This window comes from Pseudoliparis swirei, chromosome 3 (assembly GCF_029220125.1).
Source record: "Pseudoliparis swirei isolate HS2019 ecotype Mariana Trench chromosome 3, NWPU_hadal_v1, whole genome shotgun sequence".
In the NCBI taxonomy this organism is placed as follows: domain Eukaryota; kingdom Metazoa; phylum Chordata; class Actinopteri; order Perciformes; family Liparidae; genus Pseudoliparis; species Pseudoliparis swirei.
In genome coordinates this window covers 6,909,600-6,930,583 of record NC_079390.1, presented here as the reverse complement: position 1 = coordinate 6,930,583, position 20,984 = coordinate 6,909,600, and the positions used below count along the sequence as shown (strand labels likewise).

Below are 20,984 nucleotides of genomic sequence, written 5' to 3'. Positions count from 1 at the left end.
CTCTCAAGGTGGATTTAGGGATAAGATATGTTACTCAGACAAATTAGTGAAATGACAAATTCCAAGGACTGAAGATTTGAGATTTCACACTTAGGGCAGTATCTATGGAATAAATAATAGATGCATTAAATAAAAATTGTTGGTAGATTTGTGTTATTTGTACACATGTATTGTCTTTTACGAATAATAAATCATATTAAGGTATTGTTTAACGGGGAACTGTATCTATTGTACGCATCAAGATCAGTTTACTGTTTTTAAGCATACTCTTTAGCCTGTGAAAACAGTTGTATAGTATGTTTCTGTGCTCTTCAAAGTCTTCAGAAATGTCATCAGGATTATGTTAGTTTGGATTTATGTCTGACTTTGGACTGAGGATTTACCAGGCAGGGTGCAGAGATCAGTTGCCTGGTTCATGGATAATGTAGGATTAATGTTTTTGCAGTGGTCGACCAATACATGTTTTTCAATGATCGATGCCAATATTTAGAGAGCAGGGTAGCCGACATATAATGCAGGCTTAATATCAGGCGTATTCTTTTCTTTTTTGAATTTGACAAAAAAAACAATGTTGCTAAAATTCAACAAAATTGCTAAACTTACATTTACATTTTTCTAAAGGTAAATTATTCAAAACCAAAATCGTCTTTGTCCAACAACTGGACATGTATACATTTTAAACAGTTTACATTTTAAAAAGTCTGTTGTGCACTATGTCTCAACCATAGACAGTAGAAGCATGGATTTCCCTATCGTTGACTCACAACCAATTTAACACATAGCTATCTAGCTTATCCGAAACTGACAACCTCCCGATGTGACTTCTTTAACAGAGCATAGCCAGTCTTGGTGTAAGGGTAATACAACAAGTAATAAAGCTAATGAAGCAGATCCTGGTTCTGATATCAAAATAATTTGATGAGCTAAGCTACAACTGGAAGTTGACGTGACGGTTTGAGGAAGAATGACAAAGCAGGAAGTCTGCATTTACTGATGCTAGATCAGATTGTGAGATCCAGCCCAACAACTTAAAACTCGCCCTATTCAATTATAAAAAGCCAAAATCATTTGCTTAAAAGAAATTGATTTACCCAAAGTGCAATAGAAAACACATCATCAGCATACAAAGCTTCATATTTGCATCAAATTAAGTCAATACTTTAAGTGAGTGGACACAGGGGAATTTACAGGATGTTGTAATAAATTATCTTTTTTGGGAACAAATATTGACAAAAAGATTAAAAATATCATGTCGGCTACCAACGATATTTTACCCTGGCCAACTTTTAAAAAGTATAGCCCAATTGGGCAGAAACCAGCCAAGTCTGTCGACACTGAAAGGAACTTATAAAAAGTGGACGGGGTGGCATTTAATTAAAGTAAAATCAGTATATTGTGGCTTATGCAACATCACTTTTTACAATTCTTTTAAAAGATTTAGTGTCTCATTAATGAAAATAAAATATACATTTCTAGATAAGACATACCTTATCTGAATGCAATTGTTGTAGGGTGATTGTCTCACAATGGAGGTCGATATTTACTCATTTTTGAACACAATTCACCACTAAATCAGTAGTTGCAGGCGTTGTGTTTGACTGACATACTCTGGCTGCTTTGTTTAGGGTCCAGCACGCATACAGTTAATCGAGATTGACAAACTCAAGCCAGTTGCGCATGCGCAGGGGGCGCTGACTGAGGAAAGAGCCGGGGAGTAGTCAAACAGTCTCCGGTCAGAGAGAAAGAGCTCGGAGAACGAGAGGAGGCGAAACAACCCTTGTTCAGCTGGGGTTTCTCCCCCTTAAATCAATTATGCTCGTCTCGCCGCTCCCGGTCGCTGAATGGCGCTGGTTACCGTGCAGCGTTCACCGACCCCCAGCACCAGCTCCAGCCCCTGCGTCTCGGTAAGAGTCGCCTTTATTAAACCGTCCTCCACGACTGCCGCCGTCATCACCACCAAACACAGACGTCTTTACTGTCGAAAGAAGCTTCCGGCTCCATTTTCGCTGTCTTTCCGTCGGCTGCCGACTATCGTAAAGCGTCTTTGTACTCCTGCGCATGCGTGAAATACAGCCGCTCATCATGTTCAGTTATATTATCAGTATTGTTACTCGCTGCTAAATTAACCGGCTCTTCTTTTATGACTGCGGTTTAACAAGGCAGTGCTTCTATCAGCGTTCGCTCGTGAGCAAAGGACGGCTTCCCCTTCTCTGTGTGTTTTTATTGTACTCTACTGTTGACATGGTTCCTGTATGCACATTTCCGCCAGTTCAAAGGTCCGAGTGGCAGTTGACGTTATACTATCGATACTGTCCAAGAAGAAAGAAAATCATAACCTTGATCGATAGTGGAATTTGTTATATATGTTGCTGTTCGTCAATAAAACAGAAGAGTATACCGCTTAGCGTTACCGGATTTTATATGCAGAGTTTATGTCACGCACTTCCGCTCGTAATACGCGCCTTGTGACCCGCACAAATGCGCGTGTTTACTCTTTAATTGTTGTATGTTGTCTCTCTTGTCTCTCAGTTCTTCCCTGCACGTTCTCTATCTGTCTGTCTCGCTTTTCCTGTTTGTTTGTTTGTGTGTGAGTGTGTGTTTAGTGGTGCGTGCCCTTGCAAAGCAGAGGAGCAGGTGTTTTTTTCGGTTGCTATTCTCTTTGCTCGTCTTGTTTCTAAAGAAGCAGGGATCCCACCAGACAATCAGGATGTAATGCACACTGTTCGTTTTGTTCCGTCTGTTCCACTGTGTGTATTCACATGTTATTGCCCATAACAGAATTGCTTTGTCTGTTTCCTCGCTATTTGGAACCAGTAGAAGATTATAATATAGTGTAAACATCTACTTTCTATACCCCCTGTTATGACCCAAATCACAAACTGCAGTCAAGTTTTATTTATTTATTTAACCAAGATTGTCAGTCAAAAAACAGCTCCTGAGTTCTGTGGCCTGTGTTTCGCACCATTTGTATTCTGATTTAAAACCGGTTCTGTGAGGAAGCATAATGAAAGCTGTCTTGCTTTGTACACGCACATGTTTTGTTATTTGCTCTCTCACCCAGAGCAACTATGAATATATATATATATAACTAGTAATATAGCATGCATATATATATATATATATGCATGCATCTATACGAGAGTAGAATAAACAATAATTTTAAAATAGTCTACATCAGTAGAAATAAGTACAGAATCTCGTAGAAACAGAATCTAAGTAACTCTGTGTTCACTATAGTTTGTATATAGCTGTATGTGAGCCAGGATGTCTCTCATCACAACGTGCTGTAAAGTAGAGGAAGAAGATATGCAAATGTGTAATTTAGCAAGGTGAGGCAGACCCAGGTGGTGAAGGATGTGAAGCAATTTCTCGTGGAAATATGCTTTCAAGTTGCAACCCGCACACGCATACAGTGATAACGCATTGTACAGACATGTCTGGTTTCCTGTGTTTTGCTGTCATGTGATGTGTGTGTGTGTGTTTGTAAAGTCTCTCTGAGATGCAAACGATTTGTTGCCCACCATCTTTACTAAAACCATATGTTAAACCAGTCCAGCCTCAGTTGTGTGTGTCTGTTTCATAATAAGGGTGTTTGTAGAAGAAACAGTGTTTTACATATTTTGCCTTGAGGGGAGAAGCCTTTACTAGTTTTAACCTGGTGACTAGTTGCTGTAACTTGTAACTCCTAGTGCAGTACAGACCGGTTTCCTGTCCTGAAGATCGCTGCCCAGCCTGCACATTTCCATAAGCTTTGGGAAAATCCTCTCATTTTCATATATGCAAAATCTCAGCGTGTTTTCCCATCTATTCAAAGTCGGGTTGATGTCAGACACAACCGCTAAAAACTCTTCCTGTCTACTAAACTAAAATCAAAACTCCACTATGGAGTTAACAGTATGAATGAATACCCCCAACCCCTTTCGTGTTGCCTCACATAACAATGCACAGTCAAGATTCTGAATGCAGAAACCTTTAGGATATATATACTTTACACGAGGTGTTCAACAATCCAAAAGATCTGATTTTATGTCTCTCTTGTGCTATTGAGTCAGAGAGCCCACTATGGAAACCTGCTTTTGAATAATGTGGCCGAGAGTGGTTCAGTCACAAGATCCGGCAGTACATTCTGGTCGTCTCGTTCCTAATTTTCTTTCACAATAACGAGGCTAAAACCTAACAGATCTATACCGCGTTGCACTCGCACTGGAAATGAAATACGCCAGCAGCCATGCGAGTTCATCTTGTCTGTGCTCATCAGACTGCAATCCACTTCTTTCTTTTATGAAGCTGGTAATGGTGTTGTAATGTTCAGGCCAGTAAAGCCGACACCGTAAACATGATAAGAACCAGGCCCTGCAAGATAAGTGCCAGGTGTTAATCTGCCACTAATCCTGAGCCCTCTAAATTAGCAAAGAATTTCACAATGAAATTTGGATCCGTCTCTTCTTCTGTCTTCCTCATCTCCCCGCTTGTTTTTGTATGTGAATGTGTTATTCTCTGACCGGCCACACCTTAAAAACAGGCTGAGGTCATTTTCCTGGAGAGTGCACAGCTTGAGTTGAAGCTGAGCTCTTCTTTTCCTCCTGTTGCTCTTTGCTCCGACAGTAGACTGAATACTCTGTTATATGCTACTTGCACTTTGTGTGTGGGTCTGTGTGTGTGGGTCTGTGTGTGGGTCTGTGTGTGTGCTTGCTAGTGTGTAAATAGTAAATACACAAGCTACTTTTATTTCAACATTACATGCGTGATTGTATTCTTTACATTTCGTTTCACTACTTTTTTGTTCAAGTGGAAGCTTATTCAATGTTGATAAACATTAACAATATTGTATTAATCTCTTTAATTTGAAGACGGCCGATGCCACAATAGTGATTAGTTTTACCGGTATAGCAATTTTCTAAAAGTGAGTCCTTTAAAGAGTGTTGTATAATTGATTGAATTATGCTGATACACTCAGTTATGATCCTCAATCTCAATGTTCCTAATATTTTCTGGATTACACACTGTATCAGCTGTTTACTGCTGAAGCAAAATAAGTTATAAAATGAATGTTTTCACATTGCTGATCATATATTTTGACAGAAAAGGTTGTGATGTGAATAGAGTATTACACAACGAAGTGGTCTTTATTCTTTATTTTTTTTAAAGGGATAGATGAAAGTTTCTCAAGAAAATAGAATATTATATATTATAAAGAAATAATAATGATAATTTTAATGGTCTCTATCACCAAGATCTTTTATTTTATTTTTTAAAGTCCAATATTGTACTGGTCCAGTAGTTAGCAGGGCTGTCTTTCAATCAGGGCGGTTCGCGGTTCAATCTCTGCCCTATTCGATGTGTCCTTGAGCAAGACACCCTGAATTGATCCCTGTGGCTGTGTTTACAGTGTATGGGTGTAACATGATTCTAAGTCGATTTGGATAAAAGCGTCATGCTATATTTATGTATTATTGAATGTCATTTTCTCTCTTTAGGAGTCCGGTAGTGGGGAAGATGACCGCCGCTCTCAGCCGAGGAGGTAAGATATGTCCCCTGTGCGACCTCAGAGCAAAACAACACTTTTTCCAATTTGCCTGGAAAAAGTAAGTGCAGTGAGATTACTTATACCAGAAGTTTGGATAACAGTGACATTGCACTGGAATTGCAGTGCCAGGCCGAGTGGTCAATGAGCCAATGAGCATCTACTGAAGGGTCCGACCAGAGGCCCTGTCATGTTGCTGCCCTTGACCTCTCACAATGACCTGGTCCGACCGAGACGAAAGGTGGAGAAAGTAGACTTTACGTGAAGAAGCACTTGATGAAGAAGCACTTTGGTGTCTGACCCTGCATAACTTCCCTCCCCGACTGATACAGTGAGCTGCTGCACTATTGTGGTCTTACAATCGACGTCTATCCCTTGTTGCCTCTGGCATCGAACTGGAGTTGGAATCTGGTTTATCCTGTTTCACTCGACCGCTTTTGCAAACGGGTTTTTAGTTCACCGCCAATCAGCAATTTTTCCTTTAACTGCCTACTGTGTTTATTTGTATTAACACATGATGCCCGTCAATTTCTTTTACACTCTCACTTCCTGCTTAGTTTTTTTTGGCCCTTTTTAATAACAGATGAAATCTTGAAATCCTTTCAGGTGGAAGATAATCAACTGTGGTTCGCCAGCTGTCCAATAGAGGGCAGCAGGCTCCATGTGGGTCAGGGGATCCAGGGGCAGATTAAAAGCCCCTCCCAAAGTCAGAGCGCCTCTGTGTCGGTCTGGTCATTGGAGCTTTCTGCCATCCAACTGAGAGGGCTTTCTGTATTTGTGCAGCTGGGAGTGAAATCTATATTCACACAGTGAGGCTGAATGTGTGTGTTTGCACAGAGATAGGTATGGGATCAGATTTATTCAGACTGTATTTTGTGAACAAATATTGTTTTAAATGTGTTGTTTCAAAGTTCCTAGACAATTTGACTATTGAGGCTCCCCTTTCATACAGACATACAGATATGGCCAAATGTATTACTTTGCAGCCCTACTTTCAATCATGAACTGTTAAAGCAGTGGTCCTTAATGGAATATGTAACCTTGTACCTTGTATGGACACGCCATTAAATGCTTCAATTCAATGCAGTTTATTTGTATAGCCCAATTTCACAAATTACAAATTTGTCTCGGAGTGCTTTACAATCTGTACACATAGACATCCCTGCCCCAAAACCTCACATCGGACCAGGAAAAACTCCCAAATAACCCTTCAGGGGGAAAAAAGGGAAGAAACCTTCAGGAGAGAACAGAGGAGGATCCCTCTCCAGGATGGACAGATGCAATAGATGTAATGTGTACAGAAGGACAGATTTAGAGTTTAAATACATTCAATGAATATGACAGAGTGTATGAATAGTTGGTAGTCGGCATATTGTTGGGCGTTAAGATTAGTTAATTAGCATTAATGTACTGCAACTAATTTGAGTTGCTCTGGCTAACTCTTCTCTCGTGTGACATTTCGAGACATTGCCTAATGGGTAAACTGCATCATGCATACCATGCTCCCTTTTGCTTTAGTTCCCACCAACAATGCACAGAAAGTAATGGATTTCAGTTTTGTTCCTCGAGATCAATAAGCTAATTGTATTAGTTTAACAGTTTGTCTAGGGCCGGCACTTGTGTCACGTCTGATATTACATCGTGATATATTTATTGTCGTGCAATTACACTAACGCTGGATTAAAGTTGTAAATGATACGTTTCACCGTGTTCAAGCTGTAGTGTTGTATTCACGTTATCTGAGATGTGTTGGCAAAGAGACACGCCTACTGGAATACTGAATGTATGTTCCCATTTGATGACGTCTGTGCTTGTCATGCCTTCGAAGCCGGCAGCTGCTGCGGAGCTCATCTTCGGCTCGGTTACATAACTTCCGACTGTAATAAGGCTTCAGTGATGCGGCGTGTCTGTCTACATAAGCAAGGCTGCGGTGCTGCTGATTACAGTCGGTCACGTCAGCAGAGAAGGGACATCAGCTAAAGCAGCAACGTCAGTGGTGGAAATCAGGGGTAAAAAGAGGAACTTATCACGACGCGGCTTATCTCTCGTCTATTTATAATCCACATTGTTTCAGATGACATAATAGTGCAATCATGAATCCCTTTGTCTGAAGGATATTAATTAGATTTGATATTGGGTCATAATAATTGCCTTTTGTAAAGTTTAGTTTGTGTGCTCTAAAAGTCCCCAATACATTATTTTCACTCATGCTGATGTAATCTAATATGTTCTATGGCAGATTGATTAGACGGTAAATAATCAAATTGACTTCCTGTCTCAGCAAAGTACTGAGAGACAGAGCTGTGCATTGGTGGGTCCAACACCACAAATACAAGCCAGTGTAGGTTGTTCACGGTCGGAATGCAGAACAGGATATGACCCAGGACTGTTCCTCGCGAAACCTTTACAACATATATTTCCTTAATTGATAAGAACTAAAGAAAGAGGATAGGGAGATGGAAGAGATTTGTGGTGGTCGCTGTGCAAAGAAAGTCAGTCGGAGGAGGAAACGCGTGACAAGAAACGGAAGGCTGAGTACAAACCGTTGAACAGGAAGCTGCGGTGTTGATTGGGCAACTGTCAGATTAAGCAGCAGATACCAGTAATTGATGAGCGCCTCATGACCGGGATTAGTGTATCTTTAGCCACGTTTACGCCAACGCTGAACTCTTGACCTTCTGCTGCATATTTCTTGTCTCCTTTTAATGCTTGACAGTATTGTACAAGGTCTGTTACATCATGGAGTAAATCAGCCTCCTTCATCTTCCTCACAGCACCTGGCTAATTGATCAAGGTGCGTCATGGGCCGCATATAAATGTACAAAGAACACTCGCAGCTCTGGCATACGTACGCAGTATCCCACCGATGAACCGTACGCCACTATGTTGTTGTTTATCAAGTGATATGAATTGAATTGGGTTGATTTACACTATGTTGATCTGAACTTCACACATTTCATTTATTGACACTACACACATACACACACATTTCATTTTCATTTACACTACACACATACACACACTTTGCATTTTGCACACTGTCTATATTTAATATTTGTATATTTAATTTAATTTGTCATTAGTATTGTGTATTGTGTATGCATATATGTTGTATATATACATATATATTCTATTTAATATTTTACTTTGTATACTTCTTGTATATATCTATATCTTTCATCCCTGTTTTTTATATTTTGTTTTATATTTTATTTTTTATTCTTGTGTGTTTAGTTTATTGGTGCTGCTACTGTTCCGACAAATTTCCCCTTGGGGATTAATAAAGTATATATCTATCTATGAATGGGTAGTCAAGTAGTAGCAACACATTTACCCCCAGGTTGTAATCTATTTTATGAATGAAAACCACAATGCATCACGTTTCTCCTCATTTCATTGTCCCCTGTTGTCTCTCTTTAGATTTCTCAATCCTTTTTCCGTTGTTGTTTTTGTTTTCGTTGCTGGAGGCAACAGTACATTTAGGTGTCTGGTGTCGCCTCCTCTGGTGAGAATTTTCCATGAAGGCTCCAGACTAAGAGTGGGTTACACGACTTTGCCACAGAAAACAAACAAAAGTGTGATCAGTGTGCGACTCACACTCTCCAGAGGATGCCCCTCTGTTTACGCTTTATTAGGAGATGTGTTGCCATGGAAGCCAAGTGACTTGAGACATGAGAAGATGGATAATTGTCATCTATTGAGGACAATAAACAGGCTAAACCAAGAAGACCCTCTCCTGACAGAGAGTATTGTTCACCAAAACAAACAGAGGGTGTACATAGGCCCACAAAACATGAGGAAAATCTCCTCCGGCCAATAATATTGTTACCTTCACATTGAAAATGCGGAAGGTTATGTTTTGATCGCCGTGTATTTATTTATTTATTTATTTGTATGCGTGTTCCTCGCATAACAAAAAAAGTTTTAAACCGAATCGCATGAAATTTGGTGGGATGATTGGTTATTATCCGGGGACCATTTGATTAGATTTTGGGATCGATTGGGTCAAAGGTCAAGGTCATGGAAAGGTCAAAATCTTCTTTTTACCAATTTCTATCCAATTGGCATGCAACTAATGCCAACATGTTCATAATGCAATGCCCAATCTTGTGATATGCGAAGGTATGCTCTCTACCGAGTGCCCATTCTAGTTTAATATTGTGACGATGATATACATTTAACTCAATGTGGCGTTATTGGCATGGACGTTTCTAAAAAAAATAACACAATATTAATACAAATCTCTCTTGATGTAAATATCTGATCTACACAGGCAATGAGCGCCAGGCCTCTGAGTAAACACATTATAGACGATACAAAGTCTCCTATTTATATTGTTTTTTTTTCTAAAGCATGGATTTAGTTTGCGCATGCGCTCTAGTTTTTCTTTCTTTCTGTTAGTCTATTTGTAGCACTAAAAATAAAAATAATCCCTGATACGATCATCGACAGACTGCTGTTTCTCCTGATTGGACCACGTGGGTCCCCCCCCTCCCCGCAGCAGTTTTTACCGCAGCCTGCTGCAGATGAACACAACTGTCTCACCGGGGCAGATGTGGAGACACCTGCCCGGCTGCGACATGTGCTTTAACATCTCAATATTATTACTGCACCTCCGCGCTTTATCCTGAACGTCCGCTAAAAAGCAGAATATTAGAGTGAGACTTCCGGAGCTTCTTCCCTTTTCACAATTAAGCGGGGTGACGTCACAACGGCGACTATCAATCACTCCAGCCGGCTTCTGTGCGACCCGAGCCCGCCACCGGAGCAGCGATGCCTCCCGGTGTCGTGACCGCGCCTCTGAGCTCATCGGCCGGCTGCTTCTGCGCGTGCCGCGCGGTTCAGATGAGACCTTATTTCACCGAGAACTCCGTGATCTCTCGGGGGGAAATTCATCAGCTGTAAGTTTAAACTGTACCCAGATGCCGCATGCTCTCTGTGTACAAATAATTCACAATATGCATTGCAGTCTTGAGGCTATTTTATTCTCATTAGCGAGATGCCTATACAGCCAGCTGGAGTTTGATCTAGTCTGTGTTATTTAAGTGAGTGGTTTGACATTATTCTTCTTACTTGAAGCTTCTTTTAAACAGGCCCCTTATATTCTGTCTTGGCATCCCTGGGCACGGTTCATATTCTCACTTACCCTATACTTTTCTGTATTTGGTGACGGTGATCTGGCATGTGGTTTTCCCATGATGACTCAAAGGGAAGGAAGGATATGATGACACATCAGCTGCAGAGTCTGTGGCTGCAGGAAGAGGTTTATTTCCCTTTGCTCCGTGTGAATGTCTGCCAGATGCCATACGCTCATCTGCTCGCATGCATGCTCCCGGGCTCCCCCACACGTATTTTGTTTTGATGTGACTAAAATGTATCTCGAGGGGGCACAGCAGGAAAGGCACATTGTATACCTTCTACAGATTGTTCACGCATCAGAGGATGCCAGCTGAGGGTCTTTAGAGAACAAACCCTGGAAATGGTGTGTGTGTGTGTGTGTGTGTGTGTGTGTGTGTGTGTGTGTGTGTGTGTGTGTGTGTGTGTGTGTGTGTGTGTGTGTGTGTGTGTGTGTGTGTGTGTGTGTGTGTGTGTGTGTGTGTGTGTGTGTGTGTGTGTGTGTGTGTGTGTGTGTGTGTGTGGACATCTGTGTGTGGATTTCTGTTCATCCTCTGGTCCCCGATAGGACACAACTCGGTGTTTGTTGCTGTTCATCCCTCTGTTGTCCTGAGGAGGGCGTAGTGGCGTCATGAGCTTGAACATTAAGTATCACTGAGAGGCATTTGTGCCTCAGATTCAGTTTGATACATTTAGGTTTTTTTTCTTCATAAATGGTAGAGCCATAAAATAAAAAAAATGTGAGTAATATTTTGGCTGTGACTGTTCAAGAAAAAAAGTAACATAAAATATGTAGATTGTCACAAATGTCTTATTCTAACAATTGTTCTGAAAATATAAGTTGCTGATCGTAAGTCCCGGATTGCCTAATTATCGCTTCAGTAATTACTGCTCCTCATCTCCCCCTTTGTCTGGTAGAAGGTGACAGAGTAGGACTTCCTGCTTCTTTATAGTCCTTCCTTAGAATTGTCCGATATATTTATTGTTTGCTTTCAGTATGGAATGACACGTAAGGAGAGGGTTACTGGTTTTAGTGGTCCATTCACTCCATTGTTTCATAACACAATGATGTCAGTTTAATGCCACGGCAAGAAAACGTTTAGTTGAAGATTAGATGTATTGTTGCTCGCTATGTTTTCAGATTTTATTTTATTTTTAAATCAAAGGAAGGCATCAGTTATTTTTAGTCCGTTACATAAATTCTATGTTTAGAGAGCAGTAGCCTCAAGTAACTGAGCCGGAAATTAGATAATTGCATGCCAGGTTATTGTTTAGTTATGTGCCATAAAGTACAAAAGTCTCAGCCAGAGCCGGTTAAGTTGTAATCGTCTGTAGAGCGCAACGATAACAACTGAAGGTCGGTCTGCTGGTTCATGTGCAAAATAATTATGGGTGACCGGTTTGTTTCTTTTTTCACGGTGACTCGGCGACTTGTACCTCCTGACATTTTATGAATGTCCAGTTCAGTTAAGCCAGTACTATTGGAACCAGCTGCAGTTTGTCCTGATCGCATAAAGGCACTTAATGTCTCCCATTATTGTTTGTAGGTGATGTGATGTGTGTTTTTCAAACACTAAATATTCAGCAGATGTTTTCATGATAAAGATGAAAAGCATCATTAAGTGAAAAGAAAGACATCATCCCAACAACACGAGCAACCCCGTTCTCTTTACATGTCTCCACTGAAGCTTTCTGTCATTTGTCAGTAAATGGTGACACATTCCCGTCTGGGTCTTTATATTGCATCCAAACCAAAAGACATTGTGTTTACTATGATGTGAGATGGAGAGACGCAGAACATCCTCACATTTGAAAAGATGTGGCTTCGGAATATTTTACATTTCTGTGAAAAGTTCTTGAAAAGATTTACTGATATGAACTAATCAATCCATCCACTAATGGTTTCAGATCTACAAACTGTATATTTGCACAACAATGCATCTCTTAAGTTGTAGCCAGTCGTGTTTGATTGTTGGGTAAGTTCATTAGAATGACTATTTATTGGTGTCTAAAACTGATTTAGTTTGTTTCTCTCTATCCGTCCAGCATCAGTGAAAGTTTCCTGACCGTTAAAGGAGCTGCTCTCTTCTTACCTCGAGGAAATGGCTCCGCTACTTCGTCCGTCTCTCGCTTCGCACACCTACGAAGCAAACATGCAGGTGAGGTCAAAAGGTCTCGCTCGAGAACAACCGACCGTTCGGTTTGAAAACTTAACGCTGTCATTTATAAACCGCTGCAGATTTTGACTGATCAAAAATCTGTTTTTCTGACTTAAATCTTACCAGGGGACATCCAGCAGCATCTACAAACCATGTTCACGCGCCTCAGACCAGAGGACAACATCAAACTGGTGGGTAGACACGACAGCGCAGACACACGGTGCCTTCCTGTTGTTTCCAATCGGCCGCAAAGACGTCAACCGTGTTTTCTCCGGCTCCAGGCGGTTCGTTTGGAGAGCGCCCACACTCAGATCACTCGCTACATGGTGGTGGTCTCAACGAATGGCCGCCAAGACACGGAGGAGAGCGTGGTGCTGGGAATGGATTTCCATCCAGTCGACAGGTGAGACATAAACACACACAAGTATGTGAACCTGCCTGTTTGACACTGTGCATAAAGTTGTGACATGGAAGTCTCTCCTTTCTCCTGCCAGCTCGTGTTCTGTGGGGATGGTTTTGCCTCTATGGAGCGACACGTTGATACATCTGGACGGAGATGGGTAAGCAAATATCCAACTTGTTTTAATCCCAGAGCCAACACACACTTGACACCAGCATGCAAATATTCTGTTTGAACATCGTCTCGCTCCTCTGTTTTCTCTTCTCGCTCCCAGGGGTTTCAGTGTGTCGACTGATAACAGCGTGCATGTATTCAAGCCGGTTTCTGTGCAGGCCATGTGGTGAGTCACACTGCACTAATTGGTCGAAACGGATATCCATATCCGCCAATCTTTAGTATTTAAAGCGTGTCCCTGGCATTAATTTGATGGTTTATTCTCTCAATCTCACTTTTCACCCTCAATTACTTGCTCTCAGGTCGGCCCTACAGTCCCTCCATAAAGCATGCGAGGTGGCTCGTTGTCACAGCTACTTCCCAGGCAGCTTGTTCCTCACCTGGGTCAGCTACTATCAAAGCAGAGTCTACTCCGACCAGGCTCGCATCAACGAGTGGAACGCCATGCAGGACGTGCAGTCGCACCGGGCCGATTCGCCCGTGCTCTTCTCTGATGCGTAAGGATCAAGATCATGTGGAATGTGTTATTCTTTTCTTCTCTCCCTTTGCACAACATTGCTTTTTCTAGACGACATGATAATATTGACTCATTGTTTCTGCAGACCTACTGAGAGAGAGCTGACGGAGCGTCAGGTCAAATCCAGTTTGAGGGAGATCATGATGCAGAAAGACCTTGAGAATATCACCTGCAAAGAGGTGAGTCAGGGCTTCAGGTGCATCCATCACTGGAAGAGTTATTGTAACAAATGAGGTCCTCCCAAAAAGGATTGCAATAAAAAGGCACATTATTTTTGTTGCATTTTAGTCACCAGTATTTAACTTAAAAGCCAGTGTAATATCTTCATTTAAGGTTTAGATTAGCTGTTGTAAGTTTGTCTCTTCTCTGGATTTGTTCCGTAGATTCGAACTGAGCTGGAAATGCACATGACATGCAACCTGCGAGAGTTCAAAGAGTTCATAGACAATGAGATGATTCTCATTCTGGGCCAGATGGACAGTCCTACAGAGATCTTTGAACACGTCTTCTTGGTAGGTGGCCTTTAAAACACCTCCAGAGTCCTCCTGCTGCATCTGCCATCAGCGTTGCTCTCATTACATCGAGGTACACAGGATGGAAACACTCCCAGGACAGCTGGATCACAAATCAAGTGTCTCAGTTCTTTCTAAAAGTAAAATGAATGAACATTGGTTGTCGGGCGAAATCTGAGCTTGTTTTTCGTAATTCAAATGTTAAGGAACTTGAGGTTGTTGTTTGCTTTGGAGTGCACATTGGATGTCTGGCATGCTTTGAAACAGGAAGTAAGCATTATGAAGAGTCACTCTGAACTAGTCTGACTATTGCTTTTGCTTCCTGAAGGGATCCGAGTGGAACGCTTCCAATATGGAGGAGTTGCAAAAGAGCGGGTAAGGGGGGGAGGGGTCAAAAACACAAGCTGTACTGAAGTCAATAAAGACAAAGTATTATATGATGAGACTTTCACTATCATTTTGTTAAAATAAAAGTTGTACATATACGTCCGTTTTCTTAAGTCTTCTCTCTCACCTTCCTCTGATCTGTCCTCATTCTCACTCAGGGTTCAGTACATCCTGAATGTAACGCGGGAGATAGATAACTTCTTCCCCGGTGTATTTGAGTACCACAACATCCGTGTTTACGACGAGGAGGCCACGGACCTGCTTGCTTATTGGAACGACACCTACAAGTTTATATCTCGAGCCAAGTGAGCTCCTGATGACTTTTTAACATTTTTTATTTTTTTTTAAGAATTGCCTTTCAGAACTCTTGATGTCTGATTTGATTCTTAAAATGTACTCCAGGAAAGCCGGAGCCAAATGCCTGGTGCACTGTAAGATGGGCATCAGTCGCTCTGCAGCCACAGTGATCGCATACGCCATGAAGGAGTTCGGCTGGGATCTGAGAAAAGCCTTCGATTACGTCAAGGAGCGTCGAACCGTCACCAAACCGAACCCCTCTTTTATGAGACAGCTGGAGGAGTATCAGGGCATACTGCTGGCCAGGTACCGACATAAACACACAAGTATATATTTCATGGGGATTTGAAGGTGTAGCTGATGCATGTACAGCATGATGAGCTAAGGCGACTGAAATGAAGCCATCCACCAGGATGAGACTGAAGGGAATGTTAATATCTATCTGCATGTTTATATAGGTTTGCATGAAGAGGATATTCGTGATGTGAAAAGCTAATACAATTTTCTTCCTTCTTTTTTGTTGTGCCAACCCTCCTACAGCAAGCAGAGGCACAACAAACTGTGGCGTTCCCACTCTGACAGCGACCTGTCTGAGCACCATGAACCGCTTTCTAAATCTTTCGCCCAACTGCACAGCCTGGGGCGCTCCGACCCCCATAACCAGGCCGGCAGCGCGCCCGGTCCTTCTGTGAAAGAACTGCTGGATTCGCTGGGAACTTCAGCCGCCACTGGCAAAGCAACGCACTCCACCAGCCAGCCCGACACTGGCATCCGCTCCAATCGGTTGGGCTCGGCGTCCTTTGAGGGCGTGGCAGCTCTCGCGGGCAAAACCGGAGCTCGAAGCCTCGACGCCCCTCCCCGGCCTGCCGTCAGCCAGATGGACTCCCCTTGTCCCGAGTCCACAGCTGGCTCTGTGTCTCTGTTGTCTCCTCCACTCTCCAACGGCTCGTGCGACTCCGAGGAGCGGCCCTCGTCCCCTCCTCTCGCCCAGCCGAGGGCCGCCGCCGTGGCGCCGGAACCTCAAAAGACGGACGTGGCGACCGTTGCGCAACATGTTTTCGTGGACCAGCCTCAGCTGCCGCTGTCCTTCCACCACCTCCCCCCCTCCCCTGCGCCATCCCCAACTCCCGTCTGCATGGACGAGGTGATCAAACCGCAGGTGTTGTCGTGCTCTCTCCCCGTGATGAAGCCAAGGCGTGTGTCGTTGCCGGAGCCCTTGGCGACACCAAGCGCCCGACAGGCTGGACCCCAGTGTCTGTCTGCACCGGCGCCTGGTAACAAAACCGACTGTGACCAACAAATGTGTGGCTTGTCCTTGGATGGTTTACCAGCACATTCGCCCCCCGCTAGTGATTTTATGAGCCACCCTAACTCCATTCCACATGACAGCGGGGTGCTGTTCGGCCACAGCCATGATCACATTAACTTTTTCAGTGCCAGAGAGAAGTTTAAGGGGATGAGTCAAGATGGTAAAACTCTCTGTGCTGCCGTGCAGCAGTCGCCCCAACTGAAGAGTTGTGGCAAGGAACAACAACCACTGCCTCAGGAGGTCTCCGTCGGGGAGGGGAAGGAGGAAGAGGAGGAGGAAGTAAAGGTACGGTTACTGCATGTAGGAAAAAGTGAACGGTTGCATTATTTTCTAAATGTCGGGTCGCATAGGTTTTCATCAGAGCATCCCTCAAGCTCTTTATGCTCCGTCAAAGGTCTCATTTTGGAGAGTTAAGTGTGTGGATGTTTTGCTTTCATGGCTACACTTGTGTCAGATGAACATTGTGATATAGATTATCTTGTGTGATAAAATAAGAACTTTTGTGGCATTGAACTCACATAATGTGAATTTGGGCTTGAATTAGTGTGTTTGCTCGCATGTGTTTTCTTTATTTCAAGCGCCCTCTCATGGTGAAACATCAGAATACATTTTACTTGAATGCTTTAAAAAAAAAAAAAAAGTTGTTTGGCTTTTCAACCGAATGATGTTTGACACAATCTCTCTCGTCTTTTTAGGAGATGACCGACCCTGTGCAGGTCACAGGACTGAAGCCTGCACTGCCCACAGAGCCACAGGGTCCCGAGGATCAGGAAGTGGAGAAGTCGACACAGGAAATAGACGATGGAGATGTTTTATCACAGAAGGCAGCTGATCATGTTAAAGAGGAAGTCAAAAACCAAGAAGAAGAGGAAGAGGAGGAGGCTCCTGCCAGCCTGAGCAAGGATTGGACGAGGGGGTCCGTGCGGCGCGTCACACGACAGCTGGAGCAAAGAATGAAACGGGAGCACGAGACTCCGTCACCTTCATCATCTCCGCCGTCGCTCTCCGGCAGCTCCTCCAGCTCCCAGCGCCGTCCAGCCAGTGTCCACGCCGCGACGCCGTCGAATCCCCAGAATGCATCGGGTGGCCCCCAAGTGTCAGAGGTTAGCAATGTGGAGGGCGAGCAGGAGGAGACTGCACCAGGTCCGAGGCGGAGCGGTGACGTAGCCGACGCGGCTGCACTAGCGACTGATGACAAAAGCACAAAAGGACACAAACTCCAGCCTGCTGATATTCCATTGCTGTCGAACTCTTCTCCTTTCCGCCGCTCGGCCCGTTCTCCCTTTGCCTCTGTGAACTTCCTGTGTTTGGAGGGCGTGACGGAGTTGGAGTCGGGCACAGACTGGGACTGCTCCGCAGAGGGACCTCACGGTGACATCATCATGAGGGAGACGTGGGAGACTCTGTGCGAGCTGGGGGCCTTCCTGCAGCAGGTGAGCATGGACGGGGGCTGCAAGGAGAGGAGCGCGGCGGGCCAGCTGTTTGGCCTCAGCGCCGGCAGCACGCAGACGCGCCGCAGCGGCGTCCGAAAGAGGGTCAAAGAGGTGGAGGCGAGGATCCGCCAGGCCGGACTGACCCCTCCGTCCCTGATGAAGCGCTCGGCCTCTCTGGCCAAGCTGGGCTGCCTGGAGCTGCTCGCCAACGACCTGAGCGAGTGGGAGCTCAGCCGCTGCTCCGTAGCGCCGACCTCGGCGCGACCGCTCGCCCACACGGCGAGCGACGAGCCCAAGAAGCAGCGGGTTCACGGCTCTCCCTCCTCGGCCGGCGAGCAGCCGGCGGGCGCGCAGAGGCTTTCCGGAGAAAGTTCACCGGGAGCCTCTCCGCCGCCCGGTCCGCAGACGGGAAAACTCCCGAACTCTGACCAAGAGTGTCCGCACGTGTCCGGGCTCACACACATTGCTACGAGGCAGCAATATGGAAGGACTCATCCCCTGCGGCGGCTTAAGAAAACCACTGCGAGTAGCCTGTACCACACCATGTAACCCTCACTGTGTGTGTGTGCGTGTGTGTGTGTGTGTGTGTGTGTGTGATCATGCACACCTGTGAGAATTTGAAATCAAGTGCATAATGTTGGATTCATTCAGCAAAACCAACCGATGCCTCTTGCCTTAAAGGACGTGTGATGGCGTTTCTGTACATGTGCTCCTCTCAGGCTATGAAGGCTCCAGTCACTTGAAAATAAACACATGAATCAAATTGGAAGAAGCGGCGAGTCGTTTGAACACTTTCAGAAGAAGTCATTCGAAGAGCAGCAAAAAAAGCGATCATCAGAAGTGAATAACTTGTGGCTGATGTTCATCTGCCTGAGCCGGCTCATATCCTCTCCTCCATCAGGAACTTGTTCATCGCGTCGGTCGACCCGATGCGAGGTGAATGGAGCGTCTGTTTTCCTCTTCTTTTGCGTCCTTATCTCTTCAATATTTTCCCGTTGTGCTGGGTAGCAAATCATACAGCAGGTACAATCGAACAGGTAAATAAGTCCAACCGACATCAATCCAACAACCAGACTGACTTTTCAAATCTGCAGATTTGGTTAAAAATGTGATTATTTGTCCGAAATACTACAATTATAGTTACTTCTGGAGACTGATTGTAAATGTAGGCGATGCTGACAGCAGCTCGTCTGAACCACACCCGAAAGAAGAATGTTCTCAGAGCGGTTGACGGGGAAATAAAAGTGAAATAGCCGCACGATGTTGTGTCAACACAATGCAAAGAGAAAAGGCACGCGTGGTTTGTATTGTTTGTTTTGGCTTCTCAATACCTCTCAGTAAGTGAACCAAATCTGACCTGCAGACACATCGGGACTCCTGGAACATCTCCGTCAGACAATTTCAACTTCACAACTTGATAAACTGAAGTAAACAACTCGTCCCCCTCGTGCCCTCTCACAGGTTTGATGTGTGTGTGTGTGTGTGTGTGTGGTAGAAAGGCGAGGGGATTGGGAGTTGAAGGCACAGTGTAAATGTGTGAGTTTTCTTCTATGTTCTCTTTGGGATGTGACGGTCTATATTGTGAGTGTTAACATTTTAGGAACTGTACATGTTTTTATATCTGGTTTGTGTCCGTGTGTGAATGTAGCACAACAACTTTTTTTCCTCAAGAGGTTTCCTAGTCGTTCTCCATTTTGTACACGTTTTAGGAGTGTGTGCCTGTGACTGGCAAGTGAAGCTTCTCCACAGTATCAGAAATGTCTGTGCAGGGAGGCCTGTCATACATGCACTTTACTCCCTTTTTATTGTTAATGTGGCTCTTTTTTAATGTATGGTTGCTACTTTGGGGGAGCATGCTTGGGTCGTAGCAGCTGTTGAGTATGCGTGTGTATTGTCCAACAAATCTTTTGTGTGTTTTATTTTAAACTATCCGTGTAAATATTCTTTTATATAATGTGCTTCAACTGTGACCATTAAATAATGGAAATCATTGAGTCTGTGTTGCTGTGAGACTTTGTACCAGGATGTAAGGTCGTGGCAACACACGTTTTTAATCTATCTCGCTATGTTTTGGGCATTTATCAACTTTTTTTTATTCTATAAAATGTCCTTATATAACATCACAAGGTCACATCTTCAACTTGTTCCTTTTGGTCAACTAACTATTCAAAAACCCCAAATATTCAGTTAACTATATCACATTTTAAAAGCAGATGATCCTTACTTTTATATGGATGGAACCAGTTTATTACTGCAGAGCATGTCCGGGCTCTTTGACCGAGAATGTGGAAACTAAAAGAAAACGGGAAGTGTTCATTTTATTTTTCCAACACGTCGTACAGCGTCGGGATTGTTTTTCCTTCGATGAGGTGAGTGTTCTCTGTTACTTTAAACACAAGTACGATGACTCTTGATCATCCACAGAGCACATTGTCAGACGTCATAATGCCTGTTCCTTTCAAAGAAAATACTTTAATGGAAAACGGTTTACTTTAATACACTATTGTGGACATTTGTAGGTAAAGCCTGTATGTAAAAAATAAAATAAAAAAAGTGTTATATAGTAAATTCAAAAAAATTAAATTGTCATTTAAAGGAAATATTTGGTACATTTAACACAAGTATGTTTTCTAGCTCAAATAAAGATGCAAACATAAAAGTAACAGTTCAAGGTTATTTCCGTTTAGAAAGCTGATGTATACAGCCGGTGTGTTTGTTGACATGTATACCGTGCATGGACAATATCTTGTAAACAGTGCAGAATAACTGCTGTTTTAATTTGTACTGAAATATAATACAACAGAGAGACACACACTGTGCCACTTTTAACTTTGATATTCTATGTTCCTGTTGGTCCAAAGGTATTGCAGTTCACAACCTCTTTAGCATAGACGTCCTGTAGTGTACAACCAAATGACGACAGTAATGTTTGAAGGTAATTCCTCAGATTTTTTGGGGTTAACCTTTCTTGATTGACAGCAACAAGGGAACCCAGCATGAGCTCAGTTCAGCCTTCAGGTATCCAAATATGTTTAATATGTAGTAAGACTCACTATCGCTAACTACAAAACCAGACAACAGCTTTTTAATCTAGATTTTGTCAAGGCCTTTGGACCACTATATTCTTTTCAGCCGAGTATCCCCTGACCAGTACAAA

At 43.4% G+C, this 20,984-nt stretch overlaps 1 protein-coding gene across 1 annotated transcript; it reads left to right on the top strand.

Annotated features, from left to right (window-relative positions):
* Positions 1–1,458: 1,458 nt before the first annotated feature.
* ssh2b (slingshot protein phosphatase 2b) lies at positions 1,459–19,821 on the top strand. The gene is made up of 15 exons (XM_056411692.1): positions 1,459–1,904; positions 5,478–5,521; positions 12,686–12,798; positions 12,925–12,989; positions 13,080–13,201; positions 13,293–13,358; positions 13,473–13,538; positions 13,675–13,869; positions 13,975–14,068; positions 14,273–14,401; positions 14,730–14,776; positions 14,947–15,093; positions 15,191–15,391; positions 15,626–16,679; positions 17,090–19,821. Exons 1-15 carry the CDS (start codon positions 1,842–1,844, stop codon positions 18,374–18,376), a joined length of 3,693 nt encoding a protein of 1,230 aa, XP_056267667.1. The 5' UTR covers positions 1,459–1,841; the 3' UTR covers positions 18,377–19,821.
* Positions 19,822–20,984: the final 1,163 nt, after the last annotated feature.